Genomic DNA, 20,470 nt, shown 5'->3' on the forward strand with positions numbered 1-20,470 from the left:
TACAGTAGAGTGTGTCAGGCTGTTTCCAAGAATCTTTAGAATCCATTTGCTGATAGCTATACAGTGATTGTTGGGTTGCCGCCAGGACCACACTGTGTCTTCAGGGCAAGGCAGGAGGAGCAGGCATCTTAACAATCCAGAAGATAACAGCTTTCACTTATTTCAATCTTTGTCTTTTCTTCATCTGTTTTGTAGTTTACTCATATTCCCCTATACGTCTTTTGTTAGAGTTATGCCTAAGTATTTAATAGGGGGATGGTCTTGTAAATGGTGTACTTTTACTATTAAAAATTCCAATTGTTCATTTCATGCATGCAGATAGTCTACTTGCTTGTTTATTTTTTGAAGGTCTTGCTCTGTAGCCCAGGATGGCCTCAAATTTATTATGTAGCTTAGGCTGGCATTGAATTTCAGGATTCTTCAGCTCAGCTTCCAAGTACTGAGCTTACAAGTCTGCACCACCAAGCCTGGTTATGCAACCGATTGTGTGCGTGCTTGTGTGTCTCTGTGTATCTCTGTGTAAGTGTGTACATGTACGCATGTACAAGTGTGCACATGTGCAGGTTCACTTGCGTGCAACCTCAAGCATTGTTCCTCAGGCATGTCCATTTTTTATGAGAGACAGTCTCTTTCCTCTTTTCTCTCTGGCCTAGAACTTGCTAAGAAAATGAGGATGCCAGGTAGCAAGCCCTGGGGAGCCCCATCTGCTTCCACCTCTTTGATGTTGCAACTGCAAGCACATAACACCACACCTGGCATTTTAAAGTGTAGGTTCTGGGAATTGAACTTAGGTCCTCATGCTTGCAAGATAAGCACTGAACCAGCTGAGCCATCCCCTAGCCCTGCAGTGACTTGTAGGTTGACCTTGCTCTGTATGGCCTGGTGGGATCCAGTAGATGCCGTTTTACTTTTTACTCTTTGGGTTTTGTTTTTTTTTTTTTTTTTTTATTTTACATGAACACTCATGTACCTGACCACAAAAATTAGTTTTTATTTCCTCTTTCATGACTTATAGGGCTCACCTGCTTTTTTTTTTTCTTTTGTTTTGAATGTGTATTGGTGTTTTGCCTGCCTGTTGTATGTCTTTGCAGTGCATGCGTGAGAGGCCAGTAGAGGGCATCAAATTTTTTGGAACCAGGCAGATGGTTGTGGGCTCCCATGTGAGTGACTGGAACTGGACCTGGATCCACCACAAGAGCAGCAGGTGCTTTTAAGTGCTGGGCCACTTGCAGCCTCACGCCTGGACTGATATGTGGTACAGTGTTTTCCGATGGTGCTTCAGTGTCTGTGAAAACACCCACGACTTAGCCACCAAGCTGGGCACTTCTCACTCGGGACTCACGTGTTGTAACTGGAGAATAGCTGAGACTGGCCCTTCACATGGTTAGACGTGCAATGGGAATGGCTAGAGTTTGTGGGAGCTGGCTGGATAATTCACAGCTTCAGGTACTCTCTTCATGGGCCTTGGTTGGGCTTCTGACAGTACAGTGGTCTCAGGGTAGCTTCTATGGACTTCTATGAGTTTGGCTACCACCAGAGTGAGCTTTCTAAGTGTCTCAGCCTGTCACTGCAAGACTACTTAGGATTTGGTTATGGAAGATACTCAGTGCCATGTGATGTGTATGCTGCTGCTTAAAAGAAAGTTCTAAAGACAATTCGGTGTCAAGAGCAAAGAGATGCCTACAAGGAAGACAGATATTGGGAGATATGGAAGTGTGAGTGCGTGCGTGCATGCGTGCGAGTGTGCGTGTGCGTGTGGGTGTGTGTGTGTGTGTATGTGTGTGTGTGTGTGTGTGTGTGTGTGTGTGTGTGTGTATTTTGTGTGTGTGTTGGTTGGTTGAAATACATTCCACTCCGATAACTTTTTATATGCTCCTTGGCTACTTGAGGTCGATTCTCAAGTTGCCATAAATCCTTCTTATCTGCCACAGGAAAACCGTGAAGAAGGCAGGGCCAGTATTTACAAGTCCGTGATCATCAACACCTCTAAGGAAATGATGTGCTTCAGCGACTACCCCATCCCAGACCATTACCCCAACTTCATGCACAACTCCCAGGTCCTGGAGTACTTCAGGATGTACGCTAAAGAATTTGACCTTCTAAAATACATCCAATTCAAGGTGAGACATTTTTGTGTGCTTCCTGTCTCAAATTGTTCACCAGGTCAATGAATAATGAAGTTTCTTTTGCCTGTGTTATCTGTCAAGACTAGCTTGAAATAGACATATATTTATTCTGTCCAAAGACACCTTGGATTATGGTTCTCACTCTACTACAGATTAACTTGTACCCTTGGACAAATGAGTTTCTCGCCTTTGATTTCTATAAATGTCCTTGTTTATAAAACAACATGATTATCACCCCCAGATTATTCCTGGCCCCTTCTTTCTGTGAAGTTTTCTCTCATGTTTCTATAATTTGTAATCATGGCCATAAAATAAAACGTATTTATGACATCCAGGAAAAGCCCAAACTGTCTCCTGACTATTCTGCTAAATCTTGCCCAAGGTGACAGCTTCCAAAGCCCGGCATTTGCAGCCCATGGGTTGTTCTTTGTTTAAGAGGGACACTTTTTAAATAAGCTTGGCACTGTGCTAAGCAGTAAAAATGCAGAGACAAAAAAAGCCAGAGAAAAACTGTTATGTATGGAATTAATGAAAGTAAAGAGGCACAGCAAAAGACCCCTGCTGAGGGGAGCGCCCCATGGCGCCCAGAGGAGGGTGTCCAGCCCACCAGGACGTGACACACCAGGCTTCAGCGGAGTTTGTTTTAGATTATATCTGGGCTGAGACTTGAGGGGCGGATAGGAATCTGCCGAGAGAAGATCCAAGCAGAAGCACTGACCTGTGTAAATGCTCGTGACAGAACTTGGTGTGGTTCAAGATGGTGGGGCTGGGTGGGATCTCTTCCAGTCCACCAAGACATTATGACCAAGGCTCCAGAAGCACACCAGAACACATTCTTGTTATGCTGTGCAGAGCAACCCTTATTTATTTATTTGTTTATTTTACAAAGCTAAAAAGTATGCCACCAATAACCCCATCTCACAGCCTCTTTAGAATTGCCGGTAAAACCAACAGCTATAGAAGGCAGAGAAAGACTCCATTACAATGAGGGCCAGTGGGATAGTGTTCTAGTCCCAGTGGAAAGGGGAACCTGTATCTGAGTCATATGTTTAAGGCCAGCCACTGCAAACAGGACTGGGCTAAGCAGACATAGGGGTGGGAATATCAAGGGATGGAGGAGGGACAGGCCATTAGTTCATATGTCACTAATGCTTGGGAGAAACCCCTACTTTTATTCAATGTATTTGTTCTTGGAGCAGAGGACAGTACACTCAATTGCCCACCCAATTTTGTAGCCCACCCTGTTGACATCCATGGACTATGTGAACCAAATATCCCAACAGAGAGCCCTGTAAGTGATGGTACCTGTGTCAGCCCTTTATGGACCGTTCTGTGGGGAGCTGTGTTAGGGAAGACACAGACTCTAGAAGCTGTGATTACAGTTTTCTGTCACTTTTTAGACCACAGTGTGCACTGTGAAGAAGCAACCTGACTTCTCTACTTCAGGTCAATGGGAGGTGGTCACTGAGTGTGCAGGGGAAAAGCAGGTGGATGTCTTCGATGGAGTCCTGGTTTGCACAGGCCATCACACAGATGCTCACCTACCCCTGGAAAGCTTTCCTGGTGAGTAACCCACCATGATGGAAGAAGACACAGCAGCCATGACTGTGGTCTGACCCCCGAGGAATGGGAAGGGTGGGGTCTGAGTAATTCTTAAAAATGAGGTCTTCCCCTCGTTAAATGCATTCCCATGATGATGTTGGGGTAATGAGTATTGCTGCCATTTTGGAAGTGGAGAGGATGACAGTTTGGAAGACTGGAGGAAAATCAGAGGTCTAGCTATGATCATGAGCCACAAATGCCTTTTTTTTTTTTTTTTTTTTTTTGTCAATGAATGACTACATGTACAATGGTAGTCCATAATATTGTAACCGAGCTGAGAAGTTCCTGTTGTTTCTGTAAGGGCTTAGCCTTTGTGACACTGGAGCACAGAGTGCTGTTTACAGGGGTGCTGTAGACCAGTCTACTGCACTGACAGTTGTTTAACATCACAGCATGTGGGCCTGATAAATACATAAAACTGGACAATGTTACTGTTATGTATGTACTATACTATACCTTATTAATTCTTCTATGTATTTAAAAAGTGTGCCATAGACTCGTGGGCCATGTTACATCAGCAAAGCCTCACACACTCATGTTTACTGTGTCTTTCTATTGACACGTGTGTGTAGTTTTTAACATGCTTCTAGAGTGATTGTATTCCTGCCAAATAGCACATGACTGTATTTAAAACTCATGGTGACTGTTTCCTCACAACCTAAAGAAATTCTGGAGTTCTTGAATAGCACTAGTTGGAATTAGAGATTTTCCATCAGAAGAAGAAGAAGAGGAAGAGGAAGGGGAAGGGGAAGGGGAAGGGGAAGGGGAAGAAGAAGAAGAAGAAGAAGAAGAAGAAGAAGAAGAAGAAGAAGAAGAAGAAGAAGGAGAAGAAATAATATTGAGTTTCTAAGAATGAAGTGAAAGCTTAAAGCATTTCATTTCATGTTTCTGGCCTGGACTTTACCTTTAAAAATGTATTCTACATATGCTCTATACACATATAAAAATGTGAGGGTGAGGGCTGGAGAGATGGTTCAGAGGTTGAGAGCACTGGCTGCTCTTCCAGAGGTCCTGAATTCAATTCCCAGCAACCACATGGTGACTCACAACCATCTGTAATGAGATCTGGTGCCCTCTTCTGGCCCTCAGGTGTACATGCACGCAGAACACTATACATAATACATATATCTTATTAAAATATTTTTAAATGTGGGGATGAAAAGATAAAAGGAGAATGGAGGTTTTCTCAGGCTGTCTGGACTTGTGTCTGCAAATTCAAAATGCAAATTATTCATGATAGGGAAATCACAAAGGCAATGAGAGAAAAAAGAAGCAAACGTTTAGAAAGGTGAGAGAGTTGCTTTTTAAAGGGAGAATATAGAAAATATAAGTTTAAACTTTAAACACCACAGAAGAAAACAAAACACGTGGTTTGACAAATAATATCCTTTGTACAAACTCTCCTCCAATAACTATTTTCCCTTCTCTTGTAGGAATTGAAAAGTTCAAAGGAAAGTACTTCCACAGTCGAGACTATAAGAACCCGATAGAATTCACTGGGAAAAGAGTCATTGTAATTGGCATTGGGAATTCTGGAGGGGATCTGGCTGTGGAGATCAGCCACACAGCCAAGCAGGTTTGCATCCATAATTGGTTTACTTTGCTTCACTCTTACCAAGGAAGTAGACCCAGGAAAGAATAGAGAGACCTACACGTAGCCACCTGGGCCTGCAGCCAACACGGGGCTTGTTCACTGCTCAGGTTGCATGCTGAATATACAACCTATAAATCAAAATTTTAAATGGATCGATGAATTTCAGTGTATCAAGGAAGTTTGGCATAATGCTCTTTAAAGACTTATATTTATTCTAGTGTGTATATGTATGTGTCTGTCTCTCTGTGTCTCTCTGTCTCTGTTTCTCTCTCTCTCTCTCTCTCTCTCTCTCTCTCTGTGTGTGTGTGTGTGTGTGTGTGTGTGTGTGTGTGTGTGTGTGTACATATGTAACTATAGAGGCATCAGATTCTCCTGAAACCCATGTGACTGTGAGCCACCTGACCTGGGTGCTGGGTACTGAATTTGGGTCCTCTGCAAGAGCAGCAAGTGTTCTTAGTCACTGAGCCATTTTTCCAGCATAGCATAATGTTTTTTGTGAAGAGAAAATATCCTTTCTTGTCCATGTAATTATTCCCTGATAATTATAGAATTAACTCATGGCGTGACATAGGAAATCACCTTCATGGATAGACATGGAAACAGCACTGAACAGAGGTATTGCTGGGGCAAAGTTACAGTGTAAATATCATTGGACAAAACTGTGGCATTAAGGATTTTCTTAAAAATAATTTGAACATATTTGTAGAGAAACAGAATAATCACAATTACTGAGAAACAGGTAGGCATTTACCTATTGCCAATAAAGTAGTGAGTCAATGAAGATACAAGATTATATTGAGTAAATAATGTCCTTACATATTCCTTTTAAAATAAGATTTGTAAACACATTGTCTATTGTAAACAAGTAGAGATGGGAAACTGGAGTTAAAGTGTAACAGTCACTAACATTTATCGAGTGCTCCCTGTGAATCACACCATTCACACAAACACCATTCTCACAATTACATTGGGTACATATATTACTGCCACTGTTTAGTAAATGGCGAACCTTTGACGTAAGGCCCTGAGCGTTGACCTTACTTTTCCAAAGTTGTATATCTGATACACAAAAGCATCTGGTTCCTGGGAATATGCGTGCACTTTCACCCGTGACACACAGAAGCATTTCATATGTAAGCCCTTGAGTTTCCACTGGTGAGGATGTACGTGTGGAGGAAAGGATCGTTCCTTTGCAGACAGCTCACTGCTTGAGAGCTTAAACCAAAGACCTTGAAGCAAAGTACATTTCTTACGGCTCTAGAAACCACCTCCAGAGGGAGATGTAGAACAGAAAAAGTAATAACTGGCTGGTAATTGAACATCATCCGCCTTTCATCAGTTTTGCACGTGGACTCTGGCAGTAGGGGGACACTGGAAGACTGTTTCCCGTAGGTCCACTAGCAGCCTCCGTTGTCTCCATCAGTCAGTGAAACAGCTCCTTATACAGGCTCGGGAGTAAGACACTGAGGAAAAGTCAGCTTTGCACTTTCTTGCTGGATGACCTCGGGCTGTGTGACTTACTCCTTCCATGCCTCCCATCCATAAAATGGGGCTGACAGTGGCTTCCTCAAGAGTTTAGCGTGTTGTTTAAATTAAAATGTAAAGGCCCGTCACAGTGGCTTACTTACATAAGGGTCACAGGCATCAGTAAGGAGTGATGCTGATATGCTGGGAGACTAAGGGTGCCCAGGTTATACCTCCTGCTCTGCAGAAACACACTGGGAGTCAGAGGTCAAGAGCTTATACATTTGTGAGGTAGATATTGGCCATCTCTCTAACAGGGTTATTGATGATAAATGATGTAATATAAATCATGCAAATGATAAACAAGGTTTTTGTGACAGTACAAATAATGTCAGTGGCAAATGACTAAGGGTTTTGGATTAAATGATCTGTAGTTACTTTCAGTTTTACTATTCCATAGTTTTTAAAAAAGTTCTTTACAGTTATTTGCTTTGTGTGGGGTAGGGGTGCACACAGGTGCCCATGCATACGTGAGGGTCAGAGGACACCAGCAGGAGTTGGTTCCCCACTTCCACTGTTTAGGTCCTCGGGATGGAACTCAGGTTGCCAAGCTTGGCAGCAGGTGAGTTTCCTGTTGAGCTGTGTCTCAGCCCTGAATCTAGAATTTTTAACGCATTCTGTAGGTGGTAAGTGCTAGGAAAGCTCAGAAGGAGGAGAGAAAATAATCCCCTTGAAAGGTCAGTGGTGTCCTCATGGAGGTAGGAGATTTGATCTGAGACTCAAAAGTGCATGGATGTGGGAGGATTTATGTTCGTGGTTCTTAACATGTGGGTCACGACAACTTTTTCACAGGGGTCGCCTAAGACCATCAGAAAACACAGATATTTGCATTACGATTCATAACAGTGGCAAAATTACAGTTATGAAGTGGTAATGACAATAACTTTATGGTTAGAGGTCATCACAACATGGGGACCTGTATGAAAGGGCCTCAGCATTAGGAAGGTTGAGAAGCACTGATTTGTAGGAAAAGGGCTTGTTTAGCAAATGGCAGTCGATTACAGCAAGATGTATGCATGGCCAGTGAATGTAGCCAGCTTAGGAAGGAAGGAGGGAGGCATTTTGCTTACAAGGCTATATGGGACTTAACCTTAAGGAGCATGGGACTGCTTTGGAAGGACCGTGAACAGACTGATCAAAACAATGTTTCCCATGGCCCAGGTATTCCTCAGTACCAGGAGAGGATCTTGGATCTTAAACCGTGTAGGGAAAAATGGATATCCCATCGATTTGCTGTTCTCTTCTCGACTTTCGTACTATTTGTCAAAGATCCTTGGCCCATCACTAATAAACGGATTTATGGAAAAACAGATGAACCAAAGATTTGATCACGAAATGTTTGGCCTGAAGCCTAAACACAGGTATGTTCTCAGGAGGGGAGAGGGGCTGGAGATGGCCAGGGCACAAAGACCAGCACTGCTGACATGGGCTCATAGCAGAGCGCCCCCCTCCTCCTGTCCAGACATTAAGAACATTTGTAGAATCAGAGATCCTTTTTTCCAGCTTGCTGCTCTGTAGGTTTTCTGCTTATCATTATTCTTGATGTAACTATTCAACAACTAAGACACAGTAGCAGAAGTTAGTGCATCAGTTTCTTCCACCCAAGAAGCCTGCTGTGAGCCAGGCATTCCGTCTACTGGGCAGGAAAAACAGAGGGAAAAAGACAAACTGGTAACACGAACACAGATATAACACCTTGTCCTCTGGAGGACTTTCTGTAAGCGTAGAGCTAAGGGAATCCTATGCTCTCTCTCAGACCTTACAATGACCTTATAGGCTGATCTAGTTTAGTGCCCATTTTCTAGGAATATAAAAAATTTAATCTTATGAGACAAAGTAACTTGTCCAAGGTAAAAATAAATAAATAAATAAATGACATAGTCCAGAAAATGGATGTTCCCTTAAAAACACCAATAGAAAGAAAAATAACAAATGTGGTTTTTGAAAATTCATAGAGACAGATCTGATGGTGCAGGATTATAATCCTAGCTACTGGGGACGTGGAGGCAGGATGAATCCTAGTTCAAGGCAAGCCAGCTAGGGCAACTTAATGAGAAAAGTAAAAAATACAAAACAGTTGAGGATATAGCTCAGTAATAGGTCACTTACTGCACTTGACCTCCAGTACTATAATGTGTGTGTGGCGGGGGAGACAGCAAAGCATGGACTATAGTAGGAGTATAGAATGAAATTATAATATAAGGAATGACTTGGGGCCAATGACATGCTTCACACAGTAAAGGCACTTGCTGCTAAGCTTGATGGATCCGAGTTTGATCTCCAGGACCCACATGATAGAAGGAAAGAATTGACCCCTCCAAGTTTTCCTCTGACCTCTATAGGCCACTATGGCACACAAGACCATATATGTATACACACATAGACACACTCTCGGATACACACAATCGGTTAATAAATGTTAAGACTTTTATGAAAGCATTTCTAAAGACTAATTTTAAATGCTTGGTTGTGCGTTTTTTAATTTTATCTATTTATTTGTGTGTGTGTGTGGGGGGTCACACAAGCCATACAAGGTATACATATTGAGACAGAGGACAGCTTATATGAGTCAGTTATCTCTACTATGTGGGTTCTGGGGATCCAACCCGGGTCATCAGTCTTGACCCAGGAGATATTTACCTGCTGGTAAATGTCAAATAGCCATTTCATTGGTCTCCCATATTTTATTTTTGTTCATTCAGATCTACAGAAAAGTTGCACAGTTAGCAAATATGCAGTCTACCCATGTACCTGTTACTTACATTTGACTATTTGAGCAGTTTTCTGTATTTTTTTTTCTGTCCCCTCTTGAAATATGTAGATTCACATCTACACAGCATACACACATACCTAGGTGCATATTTTTTTTAACTATGTGAGAGTATGCTGTAATAATCAAAACAAAAGTACCTAAAATACTTCAGCATATATCACATAAGAAAAAGAATGTTCTTTGGTATATCCATAACACAAGTATCACAGTCAGGAAATTTAATATTGATAAATATGTCCAAAAATATTGGCAATTAAAGTTTTAACAGTTTTTCCAACAATATTTTGTATCTTTTTATCATTTCAAAAATGTATCACTCACACTACTACAGTCTGTCATATATTCATACTCTCTCTTAATCTGAAATAATGATTCCCATTCTCTATTTTTAACATAGACCTTTAAATATATATATATAATATTGTTTTATAGATCATCTCTAAATTCTGACTTGCATAATGGGTTTTTCTTTATTACATTATGTTGCGTAGACTCAGATTCATGAGGCATAAAAACTTTTATATAGTCTGCTAAATAAGGTTTATAATGAAGTCAATGCAAAGGCATTCAGATATTTTAAGTGGTGCTGGAGAGAGATAATTCAGTGGTTAAGAGCACTTGCTGCTCTTGCACAGGACTTGGGTTCAGTTCCCAGCACCCACATCAGAGGCTCACAACCCCTTGTACTATCAGTTCCAGAGGATCCAAAGCCTCTGGCCTCTATAGGAATTAGGCATACATGTGGTGCATATACATACACAATGCACTCACACATACATATTAAATAAAAATCTTTTAAAAAACATTAAGACGTGAGTAGCATAATAATGTCTTTAGGAACAGCCATTCTGAAAATGGTATGGAAAGATGATGAGGTGGCAGTGTACAGACAACTAACATCAGGGGAAAGAAGGAAAAAACTTCCCAGGGGGGTTATGGGCAGATATGGGATTAACAGTTTTATGGTTTGCACAATTGTGTAGATGGCTGGTTTAGAGATAAAGGATAGTGTCTTAGTTAGGGTTTCTGTTGCTGTAAAGAGACACTAAGACCATGGCAACTCTTATGAAGGAAAAACATTTAACTGGGATGACTTACATTTTCAGAGGTTTAGTCCATTATCATGGTGCAACATGGCAGCATGCAGGCAGACATGATGCTGGAGAAGGAGCTAAGAGTCCTATATATTGATCTGAAGGCAACAGGAAGTGAACTGAGACACTGGGCAGAGCTTGAGCATAGGAGACCTCAAAGCCTGCCCCCACAGTAACACATTTCCTCCAACAAGGCCATACCTCCTAATAATGCCACTCCCTATGAGCTTATGGGGGCCAGTTACATTCAAACTACAACAGATAGGGAACAGTTTGGAAAGGAGAATGAAATCCTGAGGTTGGAGTGTAGAAAAGAATGTACTTTAAGGTTAGAATCTATGCAAGTTAACTGTAACAAAACTGGCCTTTAGAAAAAAAAAAAAAAAGACCCAAGAAGCTGGAAACAGGTGTCTGGCACATTACCCTATGCTATCCCCAGGGAACACTACTTACCCCATTGGAAGTATAGAAAGCTATTTTGACAAATATTCTAGGCTGTGTAACATTGGGAGTCACTCAACTTCTCCAGGCCTGATTCCTCATCTCCAAGTCACGGGTAATGACACCTGTTCTCCTTTCTTCATAAAGTCTGAGGGTCAAGGAATACAATCTCTATATAGACTAGATGTCAGTATATGTATGTAATTTATTTGTGGTTTGGAAAATGATGATTTAAGTCTATCTCTGGGCTCTGGAACTGGAAATGGGACTGAGCATAATGTTCAGGATCTATTTCTGCCATTTCTTGGGAGCTGTCTGAAACTGTTGGTCAGTAGCCTTCCCCTGCCTCAGCACATTGCTGGTACCTGAGAAACCGCACGCGTACACTCCTCAGATGAAACTCTTTTCCCTTCGTTCCTGCAGTACCCTCCCTTTCCACGCCAGCCAGGCCCTGAGGTCCGGATCTGTGCCAAGCTGGTATAAGGTAGACCTTTACCAGTGTCTTTGGCCAGATGGAAGGGGTAAACGCTGGCGTGTTGTCTTACCACCAGAGCGGAATTACCCTCATGTGCTGATTTCTTTCCTCTCTTTTCCTTCACTCTCACCTCTCCTCTGTCTTACCACTTACAGAGCTCTGAGTCAGCATCCAACAATAAATGACGAGCTGCCAAATCGTATCATTTCTGGCTTGGTGAAGGTGAAAGGAAACGTGAGGGAGTTCACAGAGACGGCCGCCATATTTGAGGATGGCTCCAGGGAGGATGACATTGACGCAGTCATCTTTGCCACAGGCTATAGCTTTGCCTTTCCTTTCCTGGAAGATTCTGTCAAGGTAGTCAAAAACAAGGTGTCCTTGTATAAAAAGGTCTTTCCACCTAACCTGGAAAAGCCAACTCTTGCGATCATCGGATTAATCCAACCCTTGGGAGCCATTATGCCCATTTCAGAGCTCCAAGGACGCTGGGCCACTCAAGTGTTCAAGGGTAAGTGATGATATATGTTGACAGCTAGGTGAAATGTTTTAACTATACCTGTGAAAGTGCTTCTAAATACCTATAGGGTATTTAAATTTTTTAACGGTGCCTGGCACAAAGCTGGTGCCAGAAAATTTATTTTCAGTGTATCTAAAGTAGTAATGTGTAACCATAGACATACATCAAAAACATATCAGTAATTTTTCTTAATAATTAGGCATGATTTACTCCTATTGCTGGCAGTGCTCAATTCAGAGGCAAGTTTGGCTTAAGATCTTTGAGAAGAAGGTTCTCCAGGTGACTCCAATGTGCAGCTGGTATATATTTGTAGGGGTAAATGATCCTTTTGTTAGAGATAAAGTCTAATATAAACTACCATGACTTAACTTCAGCCATAGATTAAGAGTCATCCAGAATGTGGAATATTTAATTTCTCAAAGCCCCAATGTCCCCCCTCTTATGCTCCTCCTTCAGCTTCAGCTGTGTGTGAAAACCCTTCAGAGTTTAGGAAAATAGACTCATGGGTCGGCAGTGTGGTGAGCCTTCCTGAAGACTCTTTTAATTCAGCATCATTGCGGAGTCCTCATGTCTGAGAATAAGACAACTGTTCTCTTCTAATCTGATCAGGACACATACCTGAAGGGGAGCAAGAATGCAACAAAGAGGGGAGAAGCAAAAATGGCTTGGGGGAGGCGGGGGGCGGGGCTGGAGAGACGGCTCAGCAGTTGAGAGCATTTACTGCTCTTGCAGAGGACCCCAGTTCGTTTCCAACACCACATGGCGGCTCACAACCATTGCTAACCCCAGTTTCAGGGGATCTCTGCCTGATCTCCAGGGGCATCAAGCATGCACAGGGTGCACAGACAGACAACAATAATACACGTAAAAAATGTCAAGGGATCTGAAAGCACACCATCTGAATACAAAGAAGGAGCTAGAGAAGTTTAGGCTACACAAGTTGAAACCTGAGGAGGGGTGAAAGTTTTCCCTTTCAATATTCAAATGGATGGCCTATAGAAGAATTAGATTTACTCGGGATTGCTCTGAAGGATCAAGCCAGAACCATTGGAGAGCTTGAAGGCTGCACAATATCAGTTTAACAACACCCTGAAAAAGCAGTTTTTTTTTTTTTCCTGTCAGTCAGTACCATTTCAACATGAAACAGATCGTCTCTCAAACAGTGAGGAAACAAGGAGAATAGAAAAAGGAGCCAATGGCTGTATGATGGTCATTGGCTGTATGTTGGGTGGGGGGGATGATGTGATGGAGTACAGGACAGAGGAAAAACATTAAGGTTCTTTATATGGTTGTAATAGTACAATTTATTATAATTACTGTTTAATTTAAAATATTGGGAATATTTGTTGGAATTATAGCTTTTTCTCCCTACTAAAAATTTCTCATGGCAGATGGTTAATCAAAGTTTTCCAATTTCTACCATTTCTTAATTTCTTCCAATTCTACCCATTTGAGAACACTGAACCAGCAAAATTTAAGTATGATTTTAAAAATTATGTTTAAACATGGGAATGCTATAAGAATAGAGGTGGTGAATCAAGAAAGAACTGCATCAGATTATTCTCCACATCTTTGTCTTTTACATCTATAGAATCTTTAAAAAATGAACTGGCTGTCTCTCATCCAAGAAAAAGACCTCTCCCTCCATAATGTGTCCAGTTACTAAAGGTAAAACTCATGGTTTTATCGTAAGTAACTTGGAAAGAACTCTGCAAATGAGTTTCTTGAGCATCCTAAAGAGCTGTGATTGTCTGTAAGGGATCATTTGCATAGCTCACATGAGAGGACACATGGAAGACATAGAAGGTTCTTCCTGGATACTGAGTTTCTGTGTCCTGCATTTAGAGAGACTGCCAGGGGAGTTTACCAGGGTGTGCTCAGAAAAAGGAAATCACCAAGCTGGCCGAGCAGATGAAACCTGCTACATGAGGACTTGGGTTCAGTCTAATAATGAAATGGCTTAAAGGAGTTGGTGTGTCTTGTTTCAAGACCTCTCCAGTGCTAAAACTCAACCCTCACTCCAGAAGCAGAATTAGACCCAGTGCTTCAAGTTGCATAGAAGTAGATTTGAAGGTTAATACACAGAATGATCCAAACAATTATGCCATGTCCTTAGGATATATAAGGTCTCCATGACCAGAGATGACAAGGAGAAATGAGATAACTGCTTGATACTAGTATTATAGAGAAGAGGATTGCAGTAGGTAAGAACTATTTCTATCCTGAAATTATGTTTCAGAATTGTATGGAGTAGTGCCTAGTGCCCATTTACCTGTGAAGAAGGTTGTTTGAGCTGGAGTTATTTTGGCTTAAACACTAATTAGACTTGTCTTGTTGGTATTTTGGTGTCAAATTCCTGCTCTTGGGACTGTTTGTACATCAGAGCTTAAACGTACTTGGTGAAGCTTGAGTATTATGAGTTGCCATTGGACTTATGCTTATCAAATAATGTAATTTAGGTAGTGAGAGTTACCTTCTGTGGGACTTGAGCATAAAATATCATGGTGAGATTTTTTTACCTCCTTCTTTCTCTGAAATATAAAACTTCCTCATTATCAAGATGCGAGTGCAGAACTGTCTCCCATTCCCTTGAACTTGGATGTTGTGCCTCATTTCTTCTAGGCTTCTAAGTCATTTATCATTTCCTCATATCAATATTCATTTCCCAACTGAAAGACCACATTAAGGGATCAGTTGGAAGTCAGAGAAAAGCAAATAATTTCCAAGGAATGCAGAGTTGTGGAGCCCAGTTCCAGTGGATACATCTATAAAAAATAGATACTTCTGTATCTAAGGCTCAGAGAACATTTTGGAAGAGGGGTAATAGCCAGAGGATCAGGAGTTGTCTATAAGATTGTGTCTCCTAGTAATGTCAGAAGATACACAGTAATGTCTCACCAACATGACTGCCTACACATGAGCTGAACAAGGACTGCAACAGACATGCCAAAGTGGGTGGGGAAAAGACCACAGGACCTCAACACTACACAAAGAGCTACAGACAACTAAGGAATGCTGGGAGCAGGAGCTATAGTCTTCCCCAGGAAAGAGCACACCACTTGGTTATGCAATACCAAATAATTATCCCTGAAAAACATAAACATCCTTGAACAGGTCATATTTAGGAATATATATGCATATACATAGATGCATGTAATAATAAATGAAAAAGGACATAAATTTGAAAGAGAGCAAGAAGGGGTCTGTGAGAGGGCTTGAAGGGAGGAAAAAGGAGGGGGAAATGTAATTGTATTATAATCTCAAAAATAAAAGAAATAATTAAAAGGTACCTTGCAAGGACAAGGCGGAATAGAGTAAGTGATACACCTAAGTATACTTCAGAGAATGAAAGGGCTTTCCTTATCTGAAATGCTGAGGACCAGAGTCTTCCAGATTTCAGATTTCTGACAATTTGCATCTATGTAATGGGTTATCTCTGGGCTGAGACCCAAGTCCAAACATGGAATTAATTACTTTTTCCTAGACATCTTTATACATAACTATTGTATAGGACTTAATCCAGCTGTGCCTGCCTTTTGAGTGTGACCTGATACATGATATCATTATGGATTTCTTTTTCTTACTTAGGGCATCTTCTTTAATGGGAGCAGTTCCAATTTCTGATTTCCAGATTTAGATGCTCAACTTTTACCATCATATTTTAGTAGTGGTGGGACTGAATGCATTTGGTAATCTGTTCTGAGACTTTGTAATTCTTTGACTTCTCCAGTGTAGCCATAGTCATCAGGTGTATTGCCCATTCTGAAGTAATTAATACTTCTATTTTTAATTTGTTTCTCTTTAGGGCTGAAGAAATTGCCCTCACAGAGTGAAATGATGGAAGACATAAATAAGGCTCGTGAGGAAATGGCAAAAAGGTAAGAAATTCTCCCAGGAGACATTTGAATATCCTCTATGTATTTCTCAGTAAGAAGAATATTTGCTAGACTTAGTTTTCATGTGTGGGCTTAAGGATTTCTGTTATACTGTGATATCAGAGGGAATTATAGCACGCGTGGTTTCCATGTGGCCGAGCAAGGAGAGAGAAGCTGGTGGGATGTTTAAAGGCCATGTTTAGGGCCTAAAAGTTGAGTAGGAAAAAAAATATACCAAGGGAACATCAGGTATAGTATTTGATGAGAATTTCTTAAATGGTGGGGCTCTCTGTCCCTTTCTCTAGCAGCTCGCTTCCCAGACGCTCTATTTACCTGTTCTGCTGAAGTCCTGTGGTGGAGATGCTGGGTGCCCTGCTCTCCCTTTGCTCCTCCCCCCAAGCCCCTGCACTGTAACTCCCTGGACACCCCTGACCACAGCCCACTCCAGGCTCCCTCCTCTCACTACTGAGGTTGACACTTCTGAGCAGCCCTCTTTCTTGAGTGTTTTCTCTCCCTTGTGTGGGGCACAAAACTAATTTATTTCAACTTCCCTGCCCTCTTTCCTTTGGCTTACTAATTTCTCTAATGACCTTCTGACTGTGCACAGTCCCCAGAGATGTCACTGAACTTATACTTAGGGTCAACTATGTGCTCATATTTAGCATTTCATATGCATGGAGGTGATTGACTCCTTGTGACAACCCTACAAGGTGGCATTGGTGATCTCCTTTCCTTGAACCTTTGTGAATGCTACAGCTCTAACCTCCACGTATGGGATAAGTGAACTCATGCCCACAGTGTCTGAACCACTGGAGCACCCAGGAAGCCAAGTCCCCAAGTTCTTCCCTGTCTCTTCGCTTCTGAAATGTAGTGTCATCTCACTAACTCCTCTGTGGTCATCCGAGAGTCCCTCTGCCGTCTCACCAGCTCACTCAAATTTACTTCCTGTCATTTGTTTCTGTCTTCCGTTTTGAATTCCTCCATCTCCGTTAGCTCGGCTTGGCTTTTCCCTTACTCCCCTCTCTCTTACTGTTCTTTTTATAGTTATCACAGTGCAAAATGTTGGTTTTTCATTTGCTCTCCAGACCCCCTTTGTCCACATAGATGTCACTGTTTATCACATCTACCCACTAAGAATTCTTTCAACCCTTTACATCTGTGCTTGGTATAACCATCCCATCTATCTTCATCCAGAGGACCAGTTACTCTTGGACGATGGCATCCTCTCTCAGCTTCTCAAGATTTCTAAACCGACGTCTGTCCAGAGAAGCCCTATTCTGTGCACCCCACTAACTCCTGTCCTCATAGAATAACTGAGGATCTCATGCTTAAGGAGGGCTGTGGCATTCAATGTCACATAGCATTGCATCCTCTGGATCTGCCAGCCTTGCCTCTCCATATCCATTCATGTCTCCCACTGCAGTAGGCAATACCCAGATAGTCTCCGCCCATTCCCTCCTGATCCTTCACTCTGCTGTTTGCCGCTTACGATCCTTCCTTTGTTCTCACTTGGGCTTTATCCTTCAAGGATCCGTCAGCCATCGCTCTCTTAACTACCATCTCTCTACATTCCCATTTTGTGTCCATTCCAGAATAGTTACCCGAAGCCTTACACACTTCTGGCCTTCTTAAGCGCAGTGTCTATGTGTTAAAGAGTCTGGTGTTGTTTCTCCCAGGCACAGCAGCTGCACCTGAATCTACTGCTGTTTCAGCCAGCAACTATAGCTCTGCAGTTCCTGGCCTGATTCTTGGGCAGCAGCCTGGCAGGACTTTTCTATTCTGCCAGATCTGCCTCCTGGTGCTGACAAATGTCGTTTTTAACTAAATATCTATTGTTCTATTAACCAACAAAGACTCAAGAGTCAGAGGCTGGGGTGAAAACCTATTAGCTCAGAGAGGCCGAGGAGCAACTAGCAGACTGTCCCTCTTCACTGGTGTCTCAGAAAGACAGCAACTCTTTCATCACTTCAAACCAAAAAACAAAAGGACCACCACACTCCCGCCTACTTCCTGTGCATTTCTCTATCCATCTTTCAGACTCCCTCTGACTCACTATGATTTCTTTCTGTCAACTAGCTACTGGCTCTGCCTCCTAACCCAAGGTTGATTTTATTTAATTAACGCAAACACAAACTTGAGGTTCATGATGTGATCAAATAATCCTGCAAGTCTAGTGCATTATAAAATCCTTAAGGAAGGTAACAAATGGCTTATCTATTTTCCACAGTTTTTGGCACAATATCAGGCCCACAAGTAGACACTCATAAAGCACTGATGGGCTGTTTGCCAGAATTGCTGTTAGCCTGAGGCTCCTGTCTTCTTTGCTTTAGGTACGTAGACAGCCAGCGCCATACCATCCAGGGCAACTATATAGACACCATGGAAGAGATTGCAGAGCTGGTGGGTGTCAGGCCCAATCTCCTGTCTCTCGCCTTCACTGACCCCAAGCTGGCATTGCAGTTACTACTGGGACCCTGCACTCCAGTCCAGTATCGCCTACAGGGCCCTGGAAAGTGGGCGAGAGCTCGGCAAACGATTCTGACCACAGAAGATCGTGTAAGAAAGCCTCTGATGACAAGAGTGGTCGAAAAGGGGGGCTCTGGGGCTTCACTGACGATGGCGCGCGTCATCATGCTAGCTGTTGTCGTCTTTGCTGTAATCCTGGCTTATTTTTAGATGGGGCACTGTCAGTCTTCCGGCTTTCCCTGAAAAGCCTCATCTAGCAACAGCTCAGAACCTGACAAGACTGCACACTCAGCATCATACTGCTCAAACCCCCCCCCCCCCCCTCTCTCGTGTTTTCCTTCTGCAAGGCTGGGTTTTCATTTATCAATTCATCTTTCTCCCTCTCTTGAGCCTCCACTTTTTCCTTTTGGAAATCCCTAGACGATGAAGTCAGGGCCTCTTTCCTCGTCTCCATATGTCATCTGCAGAGTCCTTTTAATGCTTGACGGCTGTATTTCTAATCTTGCACACCTAGACTTCAGAGTGTAATCATTCATCTTGAAAAGACTGCTCCTATTATCAAGCACATACTGGCTACAACTTGACCTTGTAAGCAGAGCCAACATGTCTGTCTCGGGAATTCCTGCAGAGGGCAGTCCAGCAAGAACTAACCACTTAATGCTAAGGGCTGGAAGTCCAAGATCAAGGATGCAGACAGTGAGGAACTCCTGGCTTCATAATTAATACAGTGAGGGCATTGAATGGCAAAAACAAAAAAAAAAAAAAAAAAAAAAAACGTCCTTAGCTGAGTTCCGACATGTGGCACATGCTTAATAAATACTCAATGATATATAGGAAATCAGCTGGCCTCCCTAAGTTAATCTAATAAATGTCTGACTCCATGGAACTCTTCTTCTGATGCAATTCACTGTCTACCTGAAGGTTAATATTTATTTTTATAGTATAATTGAATAGGCCCATCTTTAATGTGGGTACTGGATCTGAACTTGGGCCTTCTTGCTTTCATTAGCAAGTGCTCTTACCAAGCCATCTCCCTACCACCCGCTTCTACTTTCTTTACCAAAGAAACTACTAGACTGATAATAGTGGCCCACAAATAATGACCCAGAGACTTATTATTAATTAGGAAAGCTTGGCCTTAGCTTAGGCTTTTTCCCAACTAGCTCTTGTAACTTAATTAACCCACTTTTGTTTTAATCTACATTTTGCCATGTGGCTCAGCTACCTCTTCTTAGCATAGCACATCGGACTTGCTCCCAGTCCGCTGGCGAAATCATGCACCTAGATTCCTCCTCCAAGCTTCTCTCCCTGCCTGGAAGTCCCACCTATACCTCCTGCCTGGCTATTGGGCGTTCAGCTTTTTTTTTAATTACACCAATCACAGCAATACACCTTCACACAGTGTACAAATATCCCACAACTGAACTGAACTGCAGACGTTAAGAAGCATCAGCTATCAGGTTCACTGAACTCCCTAGGGATAGGTATTGGACGTGCAGGCAGGGTACCTTCAGAAGTAACTGCTGTGTAGTATGACTCTAAATGGACTGTTGCCAGTCACTGAAGTAGGGGATAAGTTTGATCAGCTCCAAGACGAGCGTTAGAATAACACAAATACGCATAAGCAGATCTGTGAGAATTCAAATGCTTTCCTAATCATACATATAATTGAAAGGTGCCTGACATTTCACCCTGTGTACCTTCTATAGACTTAAGCACTGAGCCCTGGTCTGCTTCCCAGGGTCTTTTTTCTTCCCCAATCCTTTTGAAACTGTTTCTCATTATTAAAGTGGATCTGGGATTTTTTAAAAATATGAAGATTGCTTTTGTTCAAGAATAAATTGAAGTGTTGCATCTGAACTTTCCTTCTGTTACAATGTAAAATTCCTCTCATTTAGCTTATAAAGATATTGAAGGACAGTACCTTCAGGAATGCCATCTCTCCTTATCAGCCGTAACACCAAAGGCTTCTTTCAAAGCATG

General features: G+C 42.1%; 1 protein-coding gene across 2 annotated transcripts in view; it reads left to right on the top strand.

Annotated features, from left to right (window-relative positions):
• The window catches only part of Fmo5 (flavin containing dimethylaniline monoxygenase 5), a 41,423-nt gene extending 21,807 nt beyond the window's left edge, over positions 1-19,616 (top strand). For both annotated transcript variants that reach the window (XM_036189281.1, XM_036189280.1), the window contains exons 3-9: positions 1,932-2,120; positions 3,527-3,689; positions 5,162-5,304; positions 8,008-8,207; positions 11,785-12,137; positions 15,952-16,024; positions 18,352-19,616. In XM_036189281.1, coding sequence (XP_036045174.1) covers positions 1,932-2,120; positions 3,527-3,689; positions 5,162-5,304; positions 8,008-8,207; positions 11,785-12,137; positions 15,952-16,024; positions 18,352-18,697 — 1,467 coding nt within the window. In that variant the 3' untranslated portion in view covers positions 18,698-19,616. The remainder of the gene's footprint in view (positions 1-1,931; positions 2,121-3,526; positions 3,690-5,161; positions 5,305-8,007; positions 8,208-11,784; positions 12,138-15,951; positions 16,025-18,351) is intronic.
• Positions 19,617-20,470: the final 854 nt, after the last annotated feature.

The sequence above is a fragment of the Onychomys torridus genome, chromosome 6, assembly GCF_903995425.1.
Source record: "Onychomys torridus chromosome 6, mOncTor1.1, whole genome shotgun sequence".
NCBI lineage: Eukaryota > Metazoa > Chordata > Mammalia > Rodentia > Cricetidae > Onychomys > Onychomys torridus.